General features: G+C 36.2%; 1 protein-coding gene across 1 annotated transcript in view; it reads right to left on the reverse strand.

The window, feature by feature from the left end:
* Positions 1–1,995: 1,995 nt before the first annotated feature.
* The window catches only part of LOC103258561 (netrin receptor DCC-like), a 183,420-nt gene continuing 160,517 nt past the window's right edge, over positions 1,996–24,898 (reverse strand). The window contains exons 4-5 of the mRNA XM_021711432.1: positions 3,584–3,734; positions 1,996–2,209 (exon numbers count right to left, since the gene is read on the reverse strand). Of these exons, the coding sequence (XP_021567107.1) occupies positions 1,996–2,209; positions 3,584–3,734 (365 nt within the window). The remainder of the gene's footprint in view (positions 2,210–3,583; positions 3,735–24,898) is intronic.

Consider the following 24,898-nt stretch of genomic DNA (forward strand, 5'->3'; position numbering starts at 1 on the left):
TTACTCTTTTTTAAGTTTCCCATTTGATAAAGAACTAGAGGAGGCAAAAGCGGTACTGTTAATGGGCTCTACCCACACATCTCCCACGGAGGATGTTGTGAAGAATGAAAGTCTCGCTTTATTTGAACTTGGTAAATGCTGTTTTCCATGCATCTATGTCCATATCTATCTCTCCATATACATCTAAATATACATATGCACATGCATATATGTAGATATTTGTACATGTTTTATATATGCATATCATATATATATACATAAATAGTATATATTAATTTTATAGAATTACATTATTCTATGTTACCGTCAATTTTTTTATTGAAATTATGTCTTTAGAATATAAACACACTGGTCAAGGACCCTTAGAAGTATTGTAATAGAGACTAGCCACCTGGCATAAGGCATTCTATTGTCAAATAGCTACAAAACTTTATGTGGGCATAAATGCTTCAATGAGACATACAGATTTTATTAAACAAAACATTTCAAGCTACTAAAATTATTAACCTCAGTGAGATAGAAATTCAATGCTTGGAGTGGAAAAACTTACTAAATTTTTGTGCATCTTTGAATAACTTTCATGTATTAGACAGCATATAATTATTTTATAATAAGTTATACAAATCATTAGAAAAGGCTAATATGTGGGCACATATATTTGTTTATACATATATATCTTGGCTAAATTATTTCATACTCATAAATCAGTATTTATGTACATGTATCTTGGATCTTTAAGAATCATTACCTATTAAAATATCGTGCATTAATTTGATGTAAAATGCATTTGCAAGACAATGTTTACCTATGATCAGCATAAATTCTAGTTTATTTGATAATCATACTTGGTGACGATCAGTCATACACAGTATAATTTCGATGATAGCCATTCTATGTGACTGTTCTTTTTGACATTACAAATGTGAAAGTTCTCTGTTTTCTTTGTTTGATCAAAATATAAAATATGAATAAATTAGATTGTTGCAGCTGATATTTTGGTTAGAGTAATGCTACATCTGAATCCAAAGAATTGAAGTATTTTGCTTATTCTTAGTTTGCTTTTATGGTTTAATTCAAGAACAAGCAACTCCACAGTCTAACTCATCATATACATTATTATCCTGTCCTCAGATGAAAGTGCATAGCCTTCAAAGACAAAAATCACAATGGATAGCATAATAATGTATGAAACCAGTTAGCAGATATAATCAGCATATATTTTAATGTCTTCTGAATAACATTTAAGTAGCAGATTTTTTCCTGGATTCTTTTAAAAGCAAAATAATTTATTCCAGAGGAAAAACTCCGATGATTAATAACCAGTCTTGTGTTGTTGTTACCGGAAAGGAGAAATTGAAATCCAAATGTTAAGGTACTTTTTCTAAGCTTCGTAATTCAAATAAAACTAGTTAAAAGAAATCTGGAGTAAACAATAAAACAAGCATTTGATTGAGTACCCATTACATATAAGAATTAATAATTTGTGATGATATGTGGGTGACTATCTTTCAGAATAATATGAACCCATACATGTCCCTTAAAATGCTGTACATTCTTACTATGCTAGCTTTTTTTACATGTATCTGATTTTAATGACTCACTTTCAACATAACACCTACAGTATTTCTAGGTTAATAAAACAATCCTGCCAACATACTGAATTAATGTCATAGACTCTGTCATCTCAAATAACATTTGCCTTTTCCCCTCAAGAGCATTTGTTTTGTATGATTTGTCTCTTTTTTTTTTTCATTTATTTTCCCAACATATATTTTGGAACCTCTCATTCGTTATTCAAAACATCCATCCATGAATAATGTTTGGTACTTCCCAGTTGTATCACTCGAATAGATAAAGAGTATTATATCTGGATTTAATCAACAAGTATGCATTTCAACATTGTATTAGCTCTTATGCAATTAATCAAAGCAGTGCAAGAACGTGTGTGGAGTATTGGGACTTTGAAATTTCACACTAATAAGTGGAGACTGTGATTCAGTGATGAGCATTTAGTGTTATGGTAGTATATCTTGAAGGGTCCGATGGAAACTCATCTCCAGTCATTAACTTACCCAAGACTGTGAGCTCTGCAGAGGCACTAATATTCTCATTTTTATACGTGACCACACAGGTGTAAGTTCCACTGTCATCATCTGTCACATTGGAGATAAGCAAATTGCTTCCACCCAATAAAGAATACTTTTTAGACCTGCAAGACATAGGACATATGTCATTAGAGAGTATATCAGCATAGATGTATTTGAGGTGAGGTACTCAGAGCTTTAAATGATCTCCACCAAATCTCAACTTATGAAATTGGAAAGAAATCTTATGTTGTAAGGGCTTGATAACATCTCACTTATTCATCAAAAATTCATTCAAGGTGAGCTACTCCCATTGGAAGGCTGTGTTCAGTGATCAAAAAATGAAGTAGATTAAACTTGGAACTAACTTTAGTGCTAAGAAAATTTATGAATAATATAGTCCAATTCTTTCATTTTTGGATTTGAGAGCTTTGAGGCCCAGAGAAGTGATTCCTTAGAGTGGAAGTCAATGTCCTCTGTCCTGACATACAATTTAGTGGTCTTTGTACAAAGCCATATTTTATGCTGCACCAAGAATGCCTGGCTATAGCTGGAGAACACACCTCAATGTGCTGAATCTGTAATTGGATTTCTTTTATGTTTCAATATTCTCAAAAATACTATGATAACGTATACCATGTATTGTTGTTATCTAAATAAATATTTGTGGATTAAATTTAAAGCACAATTTATGATCTATGGAACGACCTTCTAGGAAAAATAAATGTGATAAAAAGGAGGTCACCAGTCCTCAAAATCAATACAGTTAATTTCTTAAGTAAGATCCATTTCATCAAAAAGGTTAAGTGTTTCATTCTATCAAGAGCTTACTTTCTAACTGTACCTTATTATGAATGTTCCAGCAATTCAAAATCAGCCAAGTTCTTCCATCTTACCTTAAATATGTGTTATTGCTGGGATAGTGAGGCATATAATTGAAGCTAAAACAATTGTTCAAACCCTATAATGACATGCTACATATTTGAAAATTTGAAAATTTTGCTTTACTTTCCCCCCAGCTTTCTTGAAGAAGTATACTTGACAAATAAAAATTGAATACAATTACAGTGTATAGTGTGATCCTTTGCTATATATGTACATTATGAAATGATGAACACAATCAAATTAATTATCATATCACTTCCCATAGTTTTTTTGTGTGTGTACCTGGTGAGAATGTTGAAGATTACCCCTCTCTCTACACCACTTTCTTACAATGAACTGTCCAAAATATCTCCACTCAAGACTCTTTGGGCAGGATCATCTTAACGGCAACCTTGACTTAACTAAATATTCCTTTAGAATTGATCTCATTAATTTTTTTCCCTCGTCTTTTCATTCCAGTGGCAAAATGTCTTTCTTACACTGTACCATGCCAAGGAACAAGGAAAAGAATACTCAATTATTATGAAAAATCCTAGTATTTCTAAGTAGTTATATCAAATTAGAGAAAGACCAATAGTAGCATATACTCCACAGAAGTCTTAAATGTGTATAACCTGAGTTGGATGACTTCCTCTCCTCGCAACCAGGTAAAACTTGGCGGAGGGTAGCCAGAAACACAACACTCCAGGACGGCATCTTTTCCTTCAATGGCTACTACACTGGATGGTCTTTGCAGAAAATACAGTTGCCGATGCAGTCCCGGATCTATGAGGGGAAAAAAAACCAAAACAAGATCACATATTTTATGAAAGACATTGCAAAGATACACGATGTAGTTTGAATCACTTTTTTCCCTAACAAGACACAAGACAATGGAGAGAAATAAAAATGGAAAGATGTCAATGAAATGTATGAACACTACTAAAAGAATATTTCATCCCCAGTTTCTAGGTTTATGATAATAGAATATTCTTAGGTGTTGACGGCATCATAGTCTAAGGCAAAGAGCATAAGCTTGAGGAAGCAGGTCATTTGTAGTCTACAGGTTTGACTTATTAGCATTGGAGAACAAGATGAAGTGATCAATAACTTTTCCAAATGCTATCAACCAAAATCTTTTGATACATTCAGTTTACCCACCGCTAGCAGCTATTTCACTTTCCTCTGCTTTACTGATTGCTTCTGTTGCTTAGGAAATGAGACAAGCAAATGTCAGAATTGTGTAAAGTAGCACAGGCGTTCCCACCCTCCAGGCCACGGAGCAGTGCTAGTCCACGGCCTGTTAAGACCTAGCCACACAGCAGGAGGTGAGCGGCTGGCAGGCGGGTGAAGCAAGTGGGTGAAGCTTCCTCTGTATTTACAGCTGCTCCCTAGGCTTGCATTACCACCTGAGCTCTGCTTCCTGTCAGATCAGCCAGGGCGTTAGATTCTCATAGAAGGGTGAACCCTATTGTGAACTGTGCAGGCCAGGGATCTAGGTTGCATGCTCCTTATGAGAATTTAATGCCTGATGATCTGAGGTGGAGCACAGCACTGAAGTGCAGTTGCAAATAGAGATGAAAATTCACAGTGAGGTTTGACTGCACATCACCCTACAACACCCCACTCCTCCACAAGTCTGTCATCCACGAAACTGGTCCTTGATGCCAGACAGTTGGAGACTACTGAAGCGGCATACGTGTACTGAGGTTTAGAATATACAGGTACCGGGAAAATACCTGCTTTCTTTGAAAGGCAAGTTGCAGGTGCATCGCTAAAGTTTCTGTCTTTTGTTTTATAACAAGTCTGGCCGCGTCTTCGCTTTTGTTTGTTTAATTTTTAAACAACCTTCTAAAGAGAGAGTTTGTCCTTAGGCTGAGACCTTGGGTGAATAAAATGCTCTGTCTCCTTTTGCTTGATCTGATGCATTTGCTACTTCTACGTAGACAGCATTATTCATGTGTGCTAGCAGGTAACTGAAACAGTGTCTATGCAACCTAAGAACTCTTTTAATTCAAGCTTAGAATTCACTTGACCCCCCCCCAAAGTTGCTAAGATTATATCAAATGGAATAAGCAAAAAGTTGACCAAGTCCTAAGCACGGAATTCAATGACTAAGAACAGTCCCTGAGAGGGAAAGGCTTCTCCTTCTCCTATTATATCAATGCCACTCATAATGCCTGGGTTCACCCCGACACTACCTCTATGGTTTGGTAGGTGTGGAGGAGATGGTCCCATCCATGGAAAAATCCTCCGACCTGACTTGTTGACCAAAATTCTGTCACTCAAATTTTATTTGACTTAAAAATGCTGTGTTTTCAGGTCCCCACTCGAGGGAGGCTTAGTTACGTCTACTTTCAACATAATTTATTAAGTGGAATTAGCTTGTAAAGTGTCATTTTGCAAACCCAAGGCAAAATCTTGATGCAAAGAGAACGAGGAGATGAAATCTTAAAAACTAGGATGGGGGAGGGGCAATGAATGAGGGAGGTTAGAACCATCAGGAGCTGCTGCTGGTCAGAGGAAGTGAGGTGGGAGGGGCCTGAGACACGTTTTCACCTTGTCTTTGCTCTTTCTTGGTCTGATCCAACTCCACAGAAGTGGATCACAGGGTAATAAAAAAACATACATTCTCAAGCTAATGGTTGGAGCAATAATTGTTAGCTAAAGTACTCGTTTTGTGGATGAAGAGAAACTCACTTTCTCAACTTCCCGCCTCCGCTTCTGGTTGTTCTAGCAACAACAATAAATAGTCTTCACCATGAAAATATTGAAAGCATTTCCCAAATGTGCTTATCCTTATTATATCAACATTGTAGAAAAATGTCTCGAAACTTTTAAAGCTTGGTGATATGTTTCAATTATCTCCTTGAAAGTGACTATTCTAATCCAACAAAGATGGTGTGAAAGATAATACTGCTTAAAAATAAATTTCCAGAACAGAACTGGACAAGTTCCCAAAATGTGCATTTACAGCTAGCTATCTTTATAGCAGAGACCTACACATGTGAAAGCTTTCTTTTTAGCACCTGCTTCTCAGCGGAAATGTTTCCACTATATACACTATTGATATTACTCTCTAATATCACCTTTAAAAAACATCAAGTAAGATCTACTTCATTCAATCTTCTAACAACAAGAACAAAAAAAGAAATTACCTGGGACCTATGTACCACGCTGTTTATTCACCAAAGAAAGGAGCAACACTTCAACTCAAACGATTACACTTTATTTTATCATAAAAAGCCATGAAATGCAAAATGGTTATTTAAAAAAATATTTTGTTTTTGAATTTTTATTTACCAAAAATATTGAGCAAGTAGTTCAGAGAGTTCCCAGATATCTGGTCCCAATCTGCTGTAATATAGTTCCGCCAGTTGTAAATATCTTACATAAGTATGGCATATTTGTTACAATGAGTGAACTGATATGAATACATTATTATTAATTAAAGTCCATAGTGTGCATTATGGTCAACTTTATTTTTTCTAATTCTATAGGTTTTGACAAATGTGCATCATATATCCACATTAAAGTATCATATAGATTTATTTCACCACCCTAAAAATTGCTTAAGCTTCACCTGTTTATCCCTCCTGTGCTACCCCAACCTCAAACACCAGGCAGCCACTGTCCACTTCACGATTGCTATAGATGTGCCTTTTCCAAGATGTCATATCATTGGAATAATACAGTATGTAGCCTTTTAATACTGGCTTCCTGTACTTAGCAATGTATATGTAAGATTCCCTCAAGTGTTTTTGTGGCTTGATAGCTCATTTGTTGCTGGATAATATTCCATTATTCAGATGTATCAGAGTTGTCATTTTGGGGGGATGTTAGCCATTCGAATAGGTGTGTGGTAGTAGACGATAGATGTTTTAACTTGCAAGTCTCTAATGGATATGACGCTGAGCACATTTTATATGCTTACTTTCCATCCGTATCTTCTTTTTCTTTCTTTCTTTCTTTTTTTTTTTTTTTTGAGTTGGAGTCTCACTCTGTTGCCCAGACTGGAGTGCAGTGGCACGCTCCCGGCCACCACAGTCTTGACCTGCTGGGCTCCCGCGATCCTTCCGCCTCAGCCTTCCAAGTAGCTGGAACTACAGGCGTGCGCTACCACACCCGGCTAATTTTTTGATTTAATGGAGAGATGAGGTCTCGCCAAGTTGCCCGGATGGGTCTTGAACCCGCGGGCTCAGGCAATCCATTCACCTTGGCCTCCCAAAGCGCTGGGATTACAGGCTGAGCCACTGAGCCCAGACCATCTGTATCTTCTTTAGTGAGATGTCTGTTAAGATATTTTTGTCAATTTTTAAAATTTGTTTTGTCTGGGTTTTTTTTAATCCTTGAGTCTCAAGAGTTTGTCATATATTTTGAATTCAAGTACTTGATCATATATTTGTTTTGCAAGTTTTTTTTTTTTTTAGTCTGTGGTTTGTTTTTTTCCTTTTCTTAGCTTTGTATTTTGCAGAAAATAAGTTTTTAATTTTAATAAAGTCCCACTTATCAATTTCTTCTTTCAAGGATTATTTTTAGATGCTATGTTTTAAAATGCATTGCCAAACTCTATTACCTAGATTTTTTTTTCCCCTCAGTTTCCTTCTTAAAATTTTATGGTCTTGTGTTTTACATTCAAGTCAAGGATTCATTCTGAGTTAACCTTTGTGAAAAGTATAAGATCTGTGTCTAGATTCCTCCTTCTCCTTCTTTCTCATATTGTTCCTGCACCACTTGTTGAAAAGTCTACCCTTTCTCCAGTGATTTGATTTTGTTCCTTAGTCAGCGATCAGTTGACTATATTTGTATGTGTCTATTTCTGGAAGCTTTGTTCTATTCCATTAATCTGTCTATTCTGTTGCCAACACCACACTACCTTGACTATCGTAGCATTATAGTAAGCTCTGAAGTCAAGTTGCATCCATCCTTTGACTTTGTTCTGTAGTCTTGTGCTTACTGTCCCAGGTCTTGTTCTTCCACATAAGTTTTAGAATCAGTTTGTTGAAACTGACAAAGCAAATTACTGAAATGTTGTCTCTGTTTTAAAATAGCAGTTGTCTAGACATCACTGGGGTCATACTGTCACAAAGAACTATCTGTTGCTACATTTTTAGATATAGGATATATATTCCAGATTACCCCAATCTGACCTGGCAGCTTTCAGTTATGTTTACCGACTGTGGGATTTTGTAAGCATTGGAGTTTGTGACCTTAATTATAGGTATTAAAAATGTTAGATTTTGGACGAGAAATTTGGTTTCATTCACCCAAAGATATAATTTTTATACCTAATCTAATAAATTCTAATGTGAAGAAAGTTCCCACAAAGGATAGTAGAAATTTTGTTAAATAATTAACTAATAGTTAATAGCTATTTAACTAATCATAAAGAGTTCATGTTTTACAACATTGTGGTAAATTAAAATGTAATCAAAAATGCTTTAATATTCTCTAATCCAGAAGTAAGGGCCTATTTCTCTGTGTTTAAATCTTGTCCAATGGATTGTGGCAGGAGTTACGCTGTACGAGTTCAGGAAAAAAGGCCTCAAGAGACTTTCTAGCTTTTATGTTAGTCAGGCCAAATACAAGGTGAGAAGTCACAGAAAGGATCACTGATTTCCCCCATGCAATAGCCATCCCCAGCTGCCAGATATGTGAGCGAGGTCATCTTGAAACTTCTCTTCCATCAAATGCACACATGTGAACCCAAATGAAAACAGCAGAGGAGTTGGTCAGAGAACCCTAAGCATTATAAGAAATTATAAATTATTATTTATTTTAAAGATGTGGGTACAATTCAGGGTTAGGGATACAAAAGGTCGCTGTGTAGGTAAAGTTTGGACCTCACTTTGGTACTCACTTCAACTGGTTTGAGATCAGGTACCCTTGTTGAAGAAGTGTGTCCCCAAATCCGGGCAGTTTCTCATTACTACCAATTCTTTCATATAGTATTATGATAATTGTTTAGGGTCTGCTTATGAATGAGAACATGCGGTACTCAGTTCTTTGTTTCTGTGATAGATCACGTAGTATTATAGACTCTAAATCCGTTCAAGTTGTTGCCAAGCTCATAGTTTTATCCTTCTTTATGGTTGTGTAATATTCCATGTGTATAAGTACAGCATTTTTTAAACCAGGCCTATTTCAATGGGCAGCACAGTTGGTTCCATGTTTTTGCTATTGTGAATAATGCTGCAATAAAAATGTGTGTGCTGGTGTCTCTTTCATAGAGTGATTTGAGTTCCTTTGGGCATATTCCCAGAAGGGGGATTGTATGGCTGGTTTTTAGATCTTTTAGGAATCACCAAACTGTTTTCCCACAGAGGCTGTCCTAGTTTACACTCCCACCCTCAGTGAAGAAGTATTCCCGCATCCTCTCCAGCATCTGTTGTTTTTTGCGTTATCAATGATGACCATCCCGACTGGAGTTTGGTGTTATCTCAGTGTGGTTTTAATTTGCATTTCTTTGATGATTAGTTTGGCTGAGCATTTTTTTCATGTATCTGTTGATAGTTTGTATGTCTTCTTTTGAGAAATATCTATTCATATCTTTTGTCCACTTTTTCATAGGACTTTTAGCTTTTTTTTTCACTTTAGTTCCTTGAGAATCCTAGATATTAGGCCCATTTGCCAATCTTATCTCTTTTGGCATGGGCATTTGGAGTTTTGATCAGGAATTAGTTGCCAGTTCCAATTTCCATAAGGGTGTCTCCTGTAATTTTCTAAGGTTCTTATAGTTTAAGGTTTTACATTTAGGTCTTTGATTTTGTCCTTCAACTCCATTTAGAGTTGAGTTTTGTGTATGGTCAAGGTAGGGGTCTTGTTTTAATCTTCTATGGTCAGTCAGTTTTCCCAGCACCATTTACTGCGTAAGTTCACTTCTCTCCAGTGGTTGTTAGTGGAGGTTTTGTTGAAGATTAGTTGGTGGTTGAGAAATTGAGGTTTTGCTTCTGGAATCTCTATCCTGTTCCTTTGGTCTATATGTCTGTTCTCTTCCCAATATCAGGCTGTTTTGTTTATTGTAACCTTATAGTAAAGTTTAAAGTCTGACAGTGTTATACCTCTCACTTTGTTTCTTTTGCTGAGGTTCGCTTTCACTATTTGTGGTCGTTTATGCTCCCATATAAATTTCTGTATTGTTGTTTCCAGGTCTGAGAAGAATGATGCTGGTAATTTAATAGGAATTGTGTTGAATCTGTAGATTGTCTTGGGTAGCATGGACATCTTAATAGGTTGAGGTGGGCCATCAGAGTCAGTGAAGTATCCCAAGATGGCTGGGCGAAAACTTGCTCTAAAAGCCATTACTCAGAAACTAAAAGGCCATTGCTAATATCCTGAAATCCTGAAATGAGATGCTAACCTCCAGGTTGGCTACTTTGCTGGAGTATCCACCAGTTATTGACTGGGCTTACTACAAGGTCAATGTGGCCAGGGCAGGCTTGGTTGATGACTTTGAGAAGTTTAATGTCCTGAAGGTTTCTGAGCAAATATACTACTCAAGTGGACACTGAAGAAAAAGAAGATGTGAAAAATTGTGCTGAGTTTGTGTCTTTCTCAAAGGCCAGGATAGGAGAATATGAGAAATAGATGGAGAAGATGAGAAGCATAATTCCATTTCATCAGATGAACATTGAGAACTTGAATGAATCCTTCCCAAAAACAAATTAGACAAGAAGAAGTATCTCTATTGGCCTCATTAGCCAATAAAGAATTTATAAAACAGTCCAGGAAGAAGCTCTGGCTCTTATATTATACATTCTGGACATTGAAAATAAAAATGTTGATTCTTCCAATCCATGAGCATGGAATACTTTTCCATTCATTTGTGTCATCTTTGATTTCTTTGAGCAGTGTTTTATAGTTTTTGTTGTAAAGGTCTTTCACTTCTCTGGTTTGAAAGATGCCAAGGTATGGCTTTGTGTGTGTGTGTGTGTGTGGTTATCATGAATGAGATAGTGCTTTTAATTTGGATTTCTGTTTGTTTATTATTGATGCATAGAAATGTGACTGTCTTTTGCATGTTTATTTTATACCCTGAGATTCTGCCAAAAGCCTGTATCAGTGCAAGAAGGTTTGACAGATTCTTTTGGGTTTTCAAGGTATAGGATCATGTCGTCTGCAAACAGGGATAACATAACTTCCTCTCTTTCAATTTGGATACCCCTGATTTACTTCTCTTGCTTGATTGCTCCAACTAGGACTTCCAACACTATGTTGAAGTAGAGAGATGAGAGTGGGAAGTCTTGTCTTATTCTAGTTTTCAGGGGAAATGGTTACAATATCTATCTGTTTAGCAGTACATTGGCTTTGGGTATATCATAGATAGCTTGTACTATTTTGAAGTATGTTCCACCTGTGCTAGGGGATCGAGGGTTTTTGTCAAGAAGAGATGTTGGATTTTATCAAAAGCTTTATCCACTTCTGATGATATAATCTTGTGGTTCTTTTTTCTTCACCTATGGATGTATTTAATTACATTTATGGTCTTGCGGATGTTGAGCCAGCCCTGCATCCCAAGGATGAAGCCTACTTGGTCATGGTGAATGATTTTTGAGATGTGTTGATGGATCTTGTTTGCTAGAATCTTGTTGAGAATTTTAGCATCTATATTCATCAAGGATATTGACCTGTAGATCTCTTTCTTTGCTGTATCTTTGCCCAGTTTGTGCATCAATGTGATATTACCTTCATAAAATGATTTGGAGAGAGTTCTGTCTTTCTTGATTGCCTGGAATATTTTAAATAGGATTGGTATCAGCTCCTGCTTGTTTGTTTTGTAGAATTCTGCTGGAAAACCATCTGGTCTAGGGCTTTTATTTGTAGGTAGCTTTTTTATGATGAAGTCAATTTCTTGGGCTGTTATTGGTCTATTTAGGGTCTCCATTTCTTCTTATTTACACATTGGGAAGTTGTGTGATGTCAGAAAGTCATCCATTTCATTTAGGTTTTTGAGTTTGTTTTCTTACAAATGTACATATTAATCTCTGTAATCTTTAGTATTTCTTCAGGGTCAGTTGAGACTTGATCTTTTGCATTTCTCATTGCGTTTATTTGGGATTTTTCTTTCTTTTTCTTGGTCAATCTTGTTTATCCTTTCAGACAACGAGCTTTTGGTTTTATTGATTTCTTCCTATGATATTTTTGTCTTCTATGCCCTGTATTTGGGCTTTTGTTTTGGTGACTTGGATTCTTCTGCTGAAGTTAGGGTTTTGGTGGTCTTGCTTTTACAGCTCCTTTAGGTGTTTTGTTAGGCTGTTAACTTGTGATCTTTCCATTTTCTTCATTTGTGTTTGTAAAGATGAACTCCCCTCTTAGTACTGCTTTCATGGCATCCCAGAAATTTTGGTGAGATGTTTCTTCATTTTCATTTGTTTTCAGGAATGTATCAATTTCTGCTTTTAATAATTCTGTTTAGTGTTCATGTCTTTGTGGGTTTTGGGGGAACTTTATTGGGGTTGATATTTATTTTTATTCCATTGTGATCTGAGCAGGTGTATGGCAGTATTTCTATTTTATGACTTTTTTTTGCTTGACTTATAGCTGAGGATGTGGTAATCTTGGAGTACATCCCATGTGGTGATGAGTAGAAATTATATTCTGTGGTTTTTGAGTGGAGTGTTCTGAGGTATCTATTAAGTCCTTTTGATCAAGCATCAAGTTGAGGTTCTCTATCTCCTTGTTGATTTTTTGTCTCGATGATCTGTCTAGGGTTGTTAGTAGAGTATTTACATTCCCAGCTCTGATAAAGTCAATTTTTTTTTCAGTTTGCCTAGACGCTACTTTTTAAAAGTTGGTGTTCCTTTGTTGAGTGCATATATGTTTAGGATGAATATTTCTTGTTGATGGATTGAGCCTTTTATTATTTGTAGTGATCTTTTGTATCTTTTCCAATTTTTGATAGCTTAAAGGATATTTTGTCTGATATTATAATAGCAACTACTGCTTTCCTTTGTGTTCTGTTCACCTGAAAATTTGTTTTCCATTCTTTTACTTTGAGTCTCTGAGTGTCCTTTCTGGTGAGATGAGTCTCCTGGAGACATCATATTGTTGCATCCTGTTGTTTTATCCAGTTTTGTATTATATGTCTCCTCAGTTATGCATTTAGTCCATTCACATTCAGGCTATTGACATAAGGAAGTTTATTCCTTTCATGAGGTTCTTATAGAGTTTGTTGTTGTTTTGTTTGTTTGTATGCTTGTTTATTTGCTTGTTGGCTTTCTTTTGATTTCTGTGTTGATTTATGTGTGTTTTCAGTCTTTTCCTGCATTCTTAGGAAGGGTGTGGTTATTCTTTTTTTATTCTTTCTCCTGTGTTAATACTTTCTTGAGTGTTTCTTGTAGAGGTGGTCTAGAGGCTGAGTAAACTTTTAGGGATTGAATCTCTGGGAAGGATTTTTATTCTTCATCACTGATGAAATTTAGCTTAGCTGGGTAGGAAATTCTTGGTTGAAATTATTTATTTCTGACAACTTTGAAAATTGGACTCCAGTCTCTTCTAGCCTGCAGTGTTTCTGTAGATAAGTCTGCTGCTATTCTACTTGGTATTTTTTGGTAGGTAGTCTAACATTTCTCTATTGCTGCCTTGAGGAATTTTTCTTTTATAACTACTTTGTTTAAGCAAATTATTGTGTCTAGGAGTTGATCTTCTCATCTGATGTCTTGCAGGACTTCTCTGAATCTTTCATGTTTGAATGGTCACATCTCTGATGAGATCAGGGAAGTTTACTTGGATAATTTCATGGAATGTTTGTTCCAGGGTGGTCTCTGTCTCTCTATCTGCCTCAGGGCTTCCAATTAATTTTAGGCTCAGCCTCTTGATATAACCACACATCTCCTGGAGGTTTTGCTCCATCTTTTTAAACTACTTTTCTATGTTCTTAACAGTTTGGGTTAATTCTATATTTTGGTCCTCAAACTCTGAGATTCTTTCTTCTGCTTGGTTAATTCTGCTTTCCATGATTCTCAACTTGATGCTTATTTTGTTCACCGCATTCTTTAATATCATCATCTCAGTAATCAACTCCTTTATTCTTTTCTCTTGCCTGGCCTTTTAAAAATTCATTCTCTCTATTAATATCTTGATATCTGGATTTGTGGTTTGAGACCAGTCTTTCTGGGGGCTCTCTGTTATTTCAGTTCTGAAGTCTGTATTCTCAGTTGCTATCTTCCCAGTGGTCTATTTTGGACCTGTGTTCTTCCACTGGTTCTTCTTCAGTTGTGAAGGTTTTTCTCCCACTTTTCCCCTCTTTTTTAATTCTGTTGTTCAGTGATGGGGAAATTGTTTTCACTTCTGTTTGCTCCATCCCCTATTCTTCCTTATGTAGAGCCTCTGGATTTGTTCAGTTTTGAAGCTGGACTGGGGGACTGTGCTTTTAGCAGTTTTGAGATTTGACTAAGGGGGGATCTGTGGTTCAGAAACTATCTTCAGATCACCATATTCGCTGACAGGTGTGTGAGTCCCCTGGAACACACTTCCCACTGCCTTGCAATCTGTCCACACAGTGGGGGTATATGTTTGCCACTGAAAGTGAAATTAGATAAGAAAAAGAACATAAAAAGAAAGGGGGAAGATGAAAGAAAAATGGAGAGAGAAAAGAATAAGAAAGAAAACAGATAGGCACACCAACAAACAAATTTTTAAAAAAAGAAACAAACACTAACAGAAAAAACAAAAACAAACAAAAACCCTGTTGAGATACTTGCCCTCAAAAATATCCATATACAAACAGAAAATCTAAAAAACAACCATAAAATAACAAAAAACAAACAAGTATGAAAATGTAAACAAAAACAGAAAGAAAGAAAAAAAAGAGCTTCCTCTCTGTCAGTTTCTGGAACTTCAGGTTCCTTTCCCAAACACTGCTGCAGCTTTTGGCTGCCACCACATTAGGGAGCGGCTTCAGTCTCCAGCCCATCCCCACCACTGTCAGCACAGGTCCATCAGATTGTTCTCAGTGTGGATCAGACACCCTGAAGACTGCTGTGGAAAGAGGGTGAATCAGATCCAGATTCACCTGACTCATCTGCTACTGCCACTGCTATCAAGTCCCCACTCAGATCAGATGTGTCTGTGCTTGGTCTAGCATGGGGGAGGGAGATCTGTCTTTCCATTTCCAATGGTCAATCCCAGAGGAGTGCAGAGTTAGCTTCTGGGTCTCAATTTGGAGGCTGGATATAGCTGGGTGGGGCAATGCTGGTCTCTGCCCATCCTGGGGCAGAGAAAATGGTGGCAATGGGCATCTCTTCACTGGAAGTGAAAATTGGACTCCAGTCTCTTCTAACCTGCAGTATTCCTGTAGATAAGTCTGCTGCTCTTCTACTTGGCATTTCCTGATAGGTAGTGGGGCTCAGTTGCAGATATTCTTGCCATGCCTTCTCCACAGTTCCTGCTGCTAGCGCCCAGCCTGCTGCTACAGGTGGCATGGACCAGGTGCCAGGTGCTGAGGAGTCACTAATCTCTGTTGCCTTCTCCCAAGAGACCCTTGAGAATGGCAGATGATCCTGCATGCCAGAGGCTCTGATCTCAGGGCAGCAGTGGGTTGCAGTCACCGCCAGAGGAGAACCTTGGCTGCTTGAACCTGAGTCTCTCCTCGGATGATCTTTCACTCACCCACAGGCACACACCCACTCACATAGACAGTCTTTATGGAAACTCATTTTTGCAGAGATTCTCTCACTCCAACCAGTTCCATGACCATCTTGCCTATCTCCCAATTTATTATTATTTTAAGTCACTAAATTTTGTAGTAATGTGTCATACAGAAAAGTATAACTGAAATATATACACAGACATGAAAACAAAGCAAGAACATCCTAGCAAGTAATTGTTTTTGGTATTTTAGTTTGACTTTTGGTTTCTGTTTTTATACTGCTAGAATGATTTTGTCTATTATATATATTATTAAACCTGATATCTGCCTTATTTTTCTTCTTTAAAATATGAATTTTTAGAGGGCAGGATTTTAAAAGTATATTTCTATTTTAATATTGGGAGATGAAGATGCAATTTTCAAGATTAACTTTGTGATGAAATTATAGGTGGTTTCTATTTTCCTCTTTCGATTTTTTTGTATTTTCTTAAGGCTTTCAAGCATATAATATTTTTAGAGTGAACAGTCATTTTAAACTCTATTGTTGTTAAGTTTACACAAGTTGTACAAGGAGCAAAATATTGTAACAGTTAATGACTAAATCTCAAGGCACATGTATAAGAGCAAATGAAGTTTTTCCTGTAAACTCCATAACAGTATAGATGAAAAAACTCTGGATGGTATGAACTTAAGATTCTAGATTGTGATTCTTGTTGACTAAACTGATTTCAATGGAACTGTTCAGTTCCAAATGGAGATATTCAGCTAATAGAACATGAATATTTTTCTAGCAATTAATCACCATAGTTTAATTACAATAAAAGTTTTCAGAATACAAATTTGCAACACTCTATTTCACAAATTGGATGATAGGTACACACATACTCTTTTTACCTTTTTTCTTCATACTGGACATACATTTCATATATATATATGTATATATGTAAACATATATATGTATGACATATTTCAAAATAAAACTGGGAGAAAAATGCAGTTCTAGATCCTAGCAAACATATTTGGCAATAGCTTTACAATCGAACCAAAAACACTGATTTGTGTGTGTGTGTGTGTGTGTGAAATTTTGATATTAGAAATTACAAAATCAGACCATTTTAATGTGATGGTCATGAAAGTACATATACAAAATTATGCATCTATTTTAAAACATTGAATAAAAGAAATCATAATTTGCTTAAACTAAAACCCAATGTAGCAGTTTTTTTCCTGGGGTGGTGGAGAAAATGTGACCTGAGGCTTTGACCTGGTCTGTCTGCTTCCTGGTGGCAGACAGCTAATCCTCTCAGAGATCTGGAGGGTCACAGGCAAACAGAGGAGGAGAAGACAATTATCAAGGTGATCCTGATCTCAGACTCTACAGATTGCATTAAAAGTGTAGAACCGTCATATGGCAATATGCTCCCTTTGCTATTCTTTTCTTTTTTCCTTCTCTCTCCTCTTAACTTTTTCTTTAAAATAAAATTTGGCCTGCCTTGGCTTGCTCTGCTGTCTGAGTTGGGGAGGACTGATCAGGGATCATTAGGAAAAAGAAAAATGATGAAGACGGTGGAGCTCAAACTATTGGGCCTCAGAAACAATTTGCCCTCTTAAAAATTACTGAAGTCCCCAAAGAGCTTCTGTTTATGTGAGTTATAGCTATAAATATTTTCTATGTTGAAATAAAAGTTAAGATTTCTCTAAAATATTTACTGATGATTCGTTCATATTTTACCAACAATCCTTCTTCTAAAAAAAGAACTACATGTTTCGGAACCAAAATATTAGTGAGTATAGTGATGGTTATCTACATTCTTGCAAATTTCTTTGATCATTGGTTTAATTAAATTAGCTTGTCACATTACTTTCTGGATTCACATTGTTCTGATTATGCTGTTTTGGTTGAATGACATGGAAATAATCTGACCTCAAACAGACATGTAGCTGGAAAAAGGAGCAGTACTTTGATAGCCTTATCAGATAATGGTAGATGTTATCATCGACCACTACACCAGAAGTCAATAAGTAGCTGCTTCTGTCACAGAAACTAAGAACCGAGTACCACACATTCTCACTCATCAGTGGGCCCAGACAACAGTCACATCAGCTGAACAATGCTGGACACTGTTAGGGGAGGAAGCCAAGGAAAGGGAAGGGGACATGGGACAACCCAGGGGGTATCTGGTTATCAGGGGAGAGAGGGCCAGCAAGAAACCCGAGCTTCCCCTGTCTGCAGCAAACCCCCACCTGTACCCCACGACTCTGAAATCATGCTTCCAAAGCAGTTTCTTGAAAGTTAGTTGCCACGCAGAGTCTGACACCATCTTGAGAAATATGTTATGTGAAAAATCCACTGGTCTAGCTTCTACTTCGAATAGACATTTTACCCATATGTGACTCTGTCACATCGATCGCTGGTCATTTGGAATGATACCTTGTATTACACAGCTCTTCCAAATGCTAACACACGGACAGAGTGTCGAAAACATCCCATCTGTCACTTGCCGCCAATCCCATCAGAAAGATCTTTTGACATCGGGAAGCTTTTAAGATCCTGGTAGCAAATTAAAATTTTGCAAATTTCTAATTTTAAGTCAAAAATTCGAATTTCACTGTGGGCAGTTAATATTTCCCTTAAGTAACTAGCTCACTTTGTTTATTTTGAGAAATGTCTAATGGGTACTCAAGTCTGAATAGCTATAGTTTTCCTACTGACTGTCCTTTCAAGTAAAAATGGTGTTTCACGGGGACAAAAAATAGTAGCTATCATAACTGAGCTTGAAACTCAAATGTTCACAGACATGTTTACCAAGCAAAACCCACGGTAATGTTATTTTCTTCATGTGTAATTTTCTTTTTAAAAAATTATTTCAATGGCTTTAGGAGGTAGAAATATTTGTTTACATGAATGCATTGTACTGCAAAGAATTCGATTGTTATTATTATTATTATTTTGCATTTGCAAAGGTAGTACAAAGTTTTAATATGTCCAATCACTATCTTACAGCAATATTTTATTAAAAGTCAAGGAGTATCTTGGATCACATGACTGGACACATTTACCTACATTTGACATATTCAGAAATAAAAACTCAACTATCACTAGATCTCATGCTTTAAAGAGAGAAAGATATACTAGTGAAAGTAAAGATAGTATTTCCTTTTGAAAGGTTATTATTAGACATTACAATGGTCAAACTGATTGAGCCTGTATGGCCTTCTGGGAACTAGATTTCATGCTCTCACATTCACAGATTTTTCCCAAATGCTTCACAAGGCTCACTTAATTGTGTCTTCTCTCATTTTTTTCATCTCAGGTAGATGACCAGGTCAGCCACAGAAATTCTCTAACCTGAGACACCTTTCAGAGTGAAAGAAAACAACCTTTATAATAGTTAGGACACAATGTGAGCAGGACCATCCAGAGTAAACTCGAATGCATGCTCGTCTTTGTTTTAATGGGGCCATTTTTCTAAACTACTATTCATTAACCTTAACACTAAATAAATAGCACTGAATCTGAAGAAATAGCGGAGGCATAGAGAAATTAAATTGTGAACCGTTTGCATGTGTGTTGGCAAGGAAAAATGCCAGTTTTCACTACTTAATAACTGTCTTTTTCAAAATAATCAGAAGCTGCTTTAATTGTTATGCTTTCTGAATGCAAAACCCCCTTTTTTTTCTTGTTGTGCCCTCCTTGGTTTTCTTTATTAATTTCCTACCTCAATGGAATATAAAACACTTTTCCAGTTGGAAATGAAAGGGCACTGCAGGCGACTGGGGGAGATTCGCTTTGATTTCTTCCCAGGCATAAGAGGTACAAATTAATTTAACTTCACAGAGCTAGTTTTCTCTGTCTGCTTCCTCAGTTTCAAGCCAACCTACTGTTCACCTGCTGACTCCTTAGCCATCCTCGTTCTGTTTTAGGAAATTCAATAGGTCTCCTGTCTTCAAATACCAGTAGGTACTACTATAACGTGTGCCCTGATTGAAAAGTTCCATAAAATTCCTTCTTGCTTTGTGTTTAGAATGCTTTTTTATTGAAAATCCAGTCTAATCCAAACTTATCACAGGAATCAGAATTTACCTAATAAAAAAAAATGAAAAACTCCATCTGCTGTAAGCCAAGGAGTTTTGAACACGGAGGGAGGAAGAAGCCATTTCTCAGGAGCTATTATTTACCATTCTATGATTCTATTAGTTTCCTTCCTCATTTACACCAATTTGGTACTAAAAATGACATTCCTTCTCTGTAAATATTCCGACGTCTGTTCATATTTCCTCTTTCTTTCTCCAAGTGCACACACATATTGCTATGTGTAGTCATACTTTGGCGGGAGAAAGGAGAGCGTTTATTCTTACTTTGGCATATGGCTATATTCCTTCTGTCTCACCAGCAAAGTCTGAGTCTATCAGTTTAATTTTGTAGCAAGTCTGACGGAAGTGATTTTTCATTTTTAGATTTTTTTTTCTATTTTGCAGCTGACTGTAGAATCCCAGATAACAAATGTTGCCATTATAATGTGTCAAAGTTAGTTTAGACAATTCAAAAATCTTCATAATTTATATATATATGCCTAAAGCAGAATTTAAAGCTTTCCAGAAAAATAATGAGTTTTTTATTCAGGCTCTTGTTTTTTGATAAGGAAACAAAATATTTGAATTATTTCTGGTAACTACTGTTAAATCAATAAAGGTATGCCCAAAACTTATGGCCAAATATATCTTTCTTAATGCTCCAGGAAAAACATTGATGGCCAGCAAGACAAGAGAAAGAAGCAAGCTCCATGGATCTGTACACAATCTTGTTGTGACTTTTAGTTCATGGAGTATAGTTTGGCTTCTACATACCCTCAGGGAAGTCTTCTTGTTTGCACGACAGTCGTGGAAGATTGCCTGACCCTTTAATCTACCCACCGGAGCCACTAAATGTCATATTCCTAGTACATGTAGAATTGACCATGTGTTGGCCTCATTAGACTCTTGGGAAAAAGCAGGTTCTCTTCTTTCCAAGAAATATTCATTTTTCTATATGAAGGACAATCCCAAGTATATTGTTTTGCCTTTGATCTTATGGGAAATAATAACCTTTCAGAAAACGCTAGCTAAAAGAAAATAATATAATCAATATCTAACATCATTCAAAGTCAAGGATAATAAATTTTAAAAAACTAGCACATTTGGTGCGGGGAAACCAATGGTGACATTAGAATGAAGGATGTGACAAGAAAAAAAGGTATCAGGCACCCTAGTATTTTGATTTTCAAGTTGGAATCCTGAACCTTGTTGGTGTCCCTCAAAATAACACGGGAAAATGAAACAAATTTAAACTCAAACAGAAATTGTTTATCCACAGTAACTCCATTTAAGCTTTTAGTATATTAGACTTTGTTGCACCTGAATAGAATTTCATCATCTCCATGCAAAACATTGGTTATCTCGGTTATTTCATGTTGGCTCAATGACTTGGCCTGCCATAACTAATTCCTGTAAAAAATGTCTGTCCTCTGTGCTCTGCTCAGTCCTGGTTCCCACAGATGGCAGGCTAAAGTGATCAGCTGGTGGGAAGGGTGCACATAATGACATGGGACTTGGTCAGGTGTATACAGCAATAGGTATCCCATCTCTCTTCTTTTGGTGTGTTTTTGTGACAATATAAACCACTTAAAAGTATTTTTTATAAATCTAAAAATAGGACAATCTTATATTTTATGAGATTGATTTTTTTACCATTAATTATTATGCTATGGCATGGCCTTGTGGTTTGTAAGGACTAGAGTTTGTCTTACAAACTTGAATTCTCAAGCTCTGGGATTATAAAGTCAGGGTTGGAGGTGAATGGGGAGTAAAATAATAAGTAAAATCCTTGGTTAAAAAGATTTGAAAAGACTGATCCTGTCCAACCTCTTCTCTTAACAAATAAAAAAACTAAGGATTTTAGAGGATGAGATGAATTGATAATGAAGATCGAATACTATCAAACTTATTTATCTTCTGACTCCTATTCCTAAACCACTGCCTTGTGCACTGTATCATACAGCAAAAGAAATGTTGATGGAAGGGTAAGGATGAAATCTTGAGGCAATGAGTTACTAGAGAGGAAGTGGTTGCAGGAGATTCTGACTCTTCTGAAGAAGAAATGCAGACACTGGACTGGGCTACCAAGAAACAGCATAAAGTATGTATAGCTACCAGTAGACAAGTAAACATGCAAGATGCCCAGAATCAAAATCAGGTAATTATCAGATAAATAATCTTGACATGATAATCAAATTCTTTAAAACTGGAATCTCTAAAATACTAAAATAATTGCAATAGCTACTGAGGACTTTAACATTTTAGGCATAGTACTTGGTTTGTCAGATCTAAGCCTCATAGAAGCTTTAAGAAATATACGGTGTTGCTCTCTACATTTTGCAAGATAAATAAATCAAGATTCAGATTAAATACCTTGCCCTAAGTAGTAAAGCCAATATTTGCACTTAACTTGGTGTCAGATCACATGATATTAACCATTCATTACAATAATAGTTCAGACTGGGAATTTTAAGTATTCATTAATTGACCAATATTAACTCAAATTATGAGCAGAATTTATGGAAATGAAATGTGATAGTCCACATGCAGACCCCTTTGTGCTCTCTGAATTAAATCTGATATATCTAAGAAATATGAACTTTACATGGTTTAAATGTAGTGTTAGCATATATGTCATTCTTTTCTAAGGGCATAGAAAAAAGAAGAGCACACAAAACCATTTGATCCATATTAAAGCTATGAATAGCTAGGCATGCTCTGTTTATAGCCTGGCAAAGAAAAAGTTTTGTTTTAAGTATTTTGTTTTGTTTTTTTAGAGTGCATTATGAGAAAATCCTTCCATGCAGTGAAAAACATTAAGTATGAGACAAAACTACCAGGTCGTATGTTAACGTAATTTGTTCTTCACTTCCTTGTTTCTGTTCCTCTGGGCATATGGTTATGTTAGGATATCCATTGTTCAAAAAGCTTCGAGGACTCCCAGCCACCAATAAAGTTAACAGAACCAAGTCTAACTCCTTAAACATGAGACTCAAGGCTCTCCACACAGTGATCACCACTTCTCATTCCATATTTATCATCCACAGGAATCATTCTACAAATCATTCTTCCCTTATGACCTAGAAAAGGAATTTTCCATAAAGATGTCCCCAATTTTCCACCTAAAATTGATTTATTCCTTGTCTGCATTGAGTCAGAACTAGAAAAGTTTACCTAAATTCACTATTCCCTCTCACAGCTTAGTCATTTGGCTGCATGAATTAATACTTGGCTTGATGATAAGTGTATATATTTATTTATTTCATTGTTATTATTTTCTGAGTCAGGGTCTCCCTCTGTTGCCCAGGTTGGAGTGCAGTGGCGTGATCACAGCTCACTGCAGCCTCAGCTCCCTGGGCTCAGGCAATGCCTTCCCCTCAGCCTCCTGCGTAGCTGGAAATACAGATGTGCACCACCACATCTAGTTATTTTTATTTTTCATAAAGACAAAGTCTCCCTATACTGTCTCGGCTGATCTTGAACTCAAGCAATTCTCTTATCTCAACCTTCCAAAGTACTGAAATTACAGGCGTGAGCCACTGGATCTGGCGATCTGATAAATTTAAAGAGTAAAAAATGTATCTTCTGTGCTGTCCCTTATAGATCATTATTCTGTAGAAATTATAAAAATAGATTGTAGTAATATTTACTTAATTTTGAAATATGTCATATTTAATAAAACTAAAAATTTTAATGCATCTTTGAGTTAGAAATAAATTCTTAGTGATTTGATTAGTATTTGCTTAAAACAAAAAAAAGTTTTCTTTTAAGTAAGATGACTTTTTGAGTGGGTTCTGATAATATGCAATTCAATAAAAACTAGATATCATAGAAAAAAAGGATGTGAAACATAGTTTAGTTCAATTTATTTTATTAAAAGCCAATGTCTCTCATTATATTGATATTTAGCTCAGTCTATACAAGGCCCAGAGTCATCTCATTGTAATTAAACAAATGAACAATAGATTGAGTTATCAATTCATCAATTCAATTAGGCCATTTATAAAACTAAAATAAGAGTCCCAGTGTATGGGTCAGGAATTTTAGTCAACCTAGTACCTAAAGCAGATTTATAATTCTGCAATTCAATCTTCTTCCTGGCACCAAGACGCAATGAGATGAATAAAGTGAACTTGAAAATCACAATGACTGTTTCAATCCATCATATATTCTCCATCATATACAATAAGACATTTTAAAACATCTCAACTCTTACTGAGTGCTTTGTTATTACTATTTCCAAAAAAATTATTTACAACCATTTATTACTGGCCTACTCTCTTAAAAATGTATAATACCTCATAAGCAAATATTCTGTTTGTCTTAAGATATTAACCCACAAGTGAAATTCGTTACTAATTTTCCTTCCCTTGAATGAAACAAATACTAATTATTTTAATCTGGAAAAGATCAACATAGTATGGGAAAATCTCTTGTAAGCAGGTATCATTTATTTTAAACACAATAATGTCACCCGCCCACACTTTGGTCTCAGTGAAAAGTGCCCTAACTAGTTTTGGGGGGAGCCTGGAATCCATCTTCTGTTTCAAACATACGCTGCCTGCTATATGTTTTCAAGAGCTGCTTTTAATATCTCCCTAGCATCTTCATTTCTGAACCCCCCGGAGTGCCTTGATAGCCGCGTCTGGTAATTCTCTCCAGGATTCATGACTCCCACGGGAGTCTACCTCATCTTTCCTCTGAGTTTAAACTCCCTTCCCTCCTGCTTGCCCTGGTCCGTTGCTTCCTGTGCCCCATAAGCCAGACAATATACGCAGGTCTCCTGCAAAGCTTTGGATTTCTCCTCTCTCTGCACTTTGCTCTTTTTTCAGGGTGTACACTTCTCTTTGCTTAGCAACTACTTGTTCTTCAAGATCAGCACGTTGGTATTTTTCTCTTTTGCAAGCTACAGCTTACTCGCTTTCTCTATACCCCGCACCTTCTGGCTGTTTTAGGGCCTAGACTTCCAACATTTCATTCTTCGAGATGGCAGGTATATAAGATTCACTCAGAATTTATTATTTGTATAACAAGTCATCTGAAACTGGCTGGTGAGAGGCAGCACTCTAAAACTACTATTTGACTGCTAAAATTTTAGTTTAATAGAGCTCGGTTACCTGGTGATATTAAGCACCTGATATATAAAAGGAGTAGCTAGAATGAGATAATTTTTTTGTAAATATACACAAGTTCAAACACTCTATTGCAGTAGAAACAACTGTTGTGCAAAGACGCAAAAGTTCACATTAACCTTTATGTTTCAGACTAAAGCAAGAAATAAATAACT

The sequence above is a fragment of the Carlito syrichta genome, unplaced genomic scaffold (assembly GCF_000164805.1).
Source record: "Carlito syrichta isolate Samal-C Ts95f unplaced genomic scaffold, Tarsius_syrichta-2.0.1 Scaffold302291, whole genome shotgun sequence".
In the NCBI taxonomy this organism is placed as follows: Eukaryota; Metazoa; Chordata; class Mammalia; order Primates; family Tarsiidae; genus Carlito; species Carlito syrichta.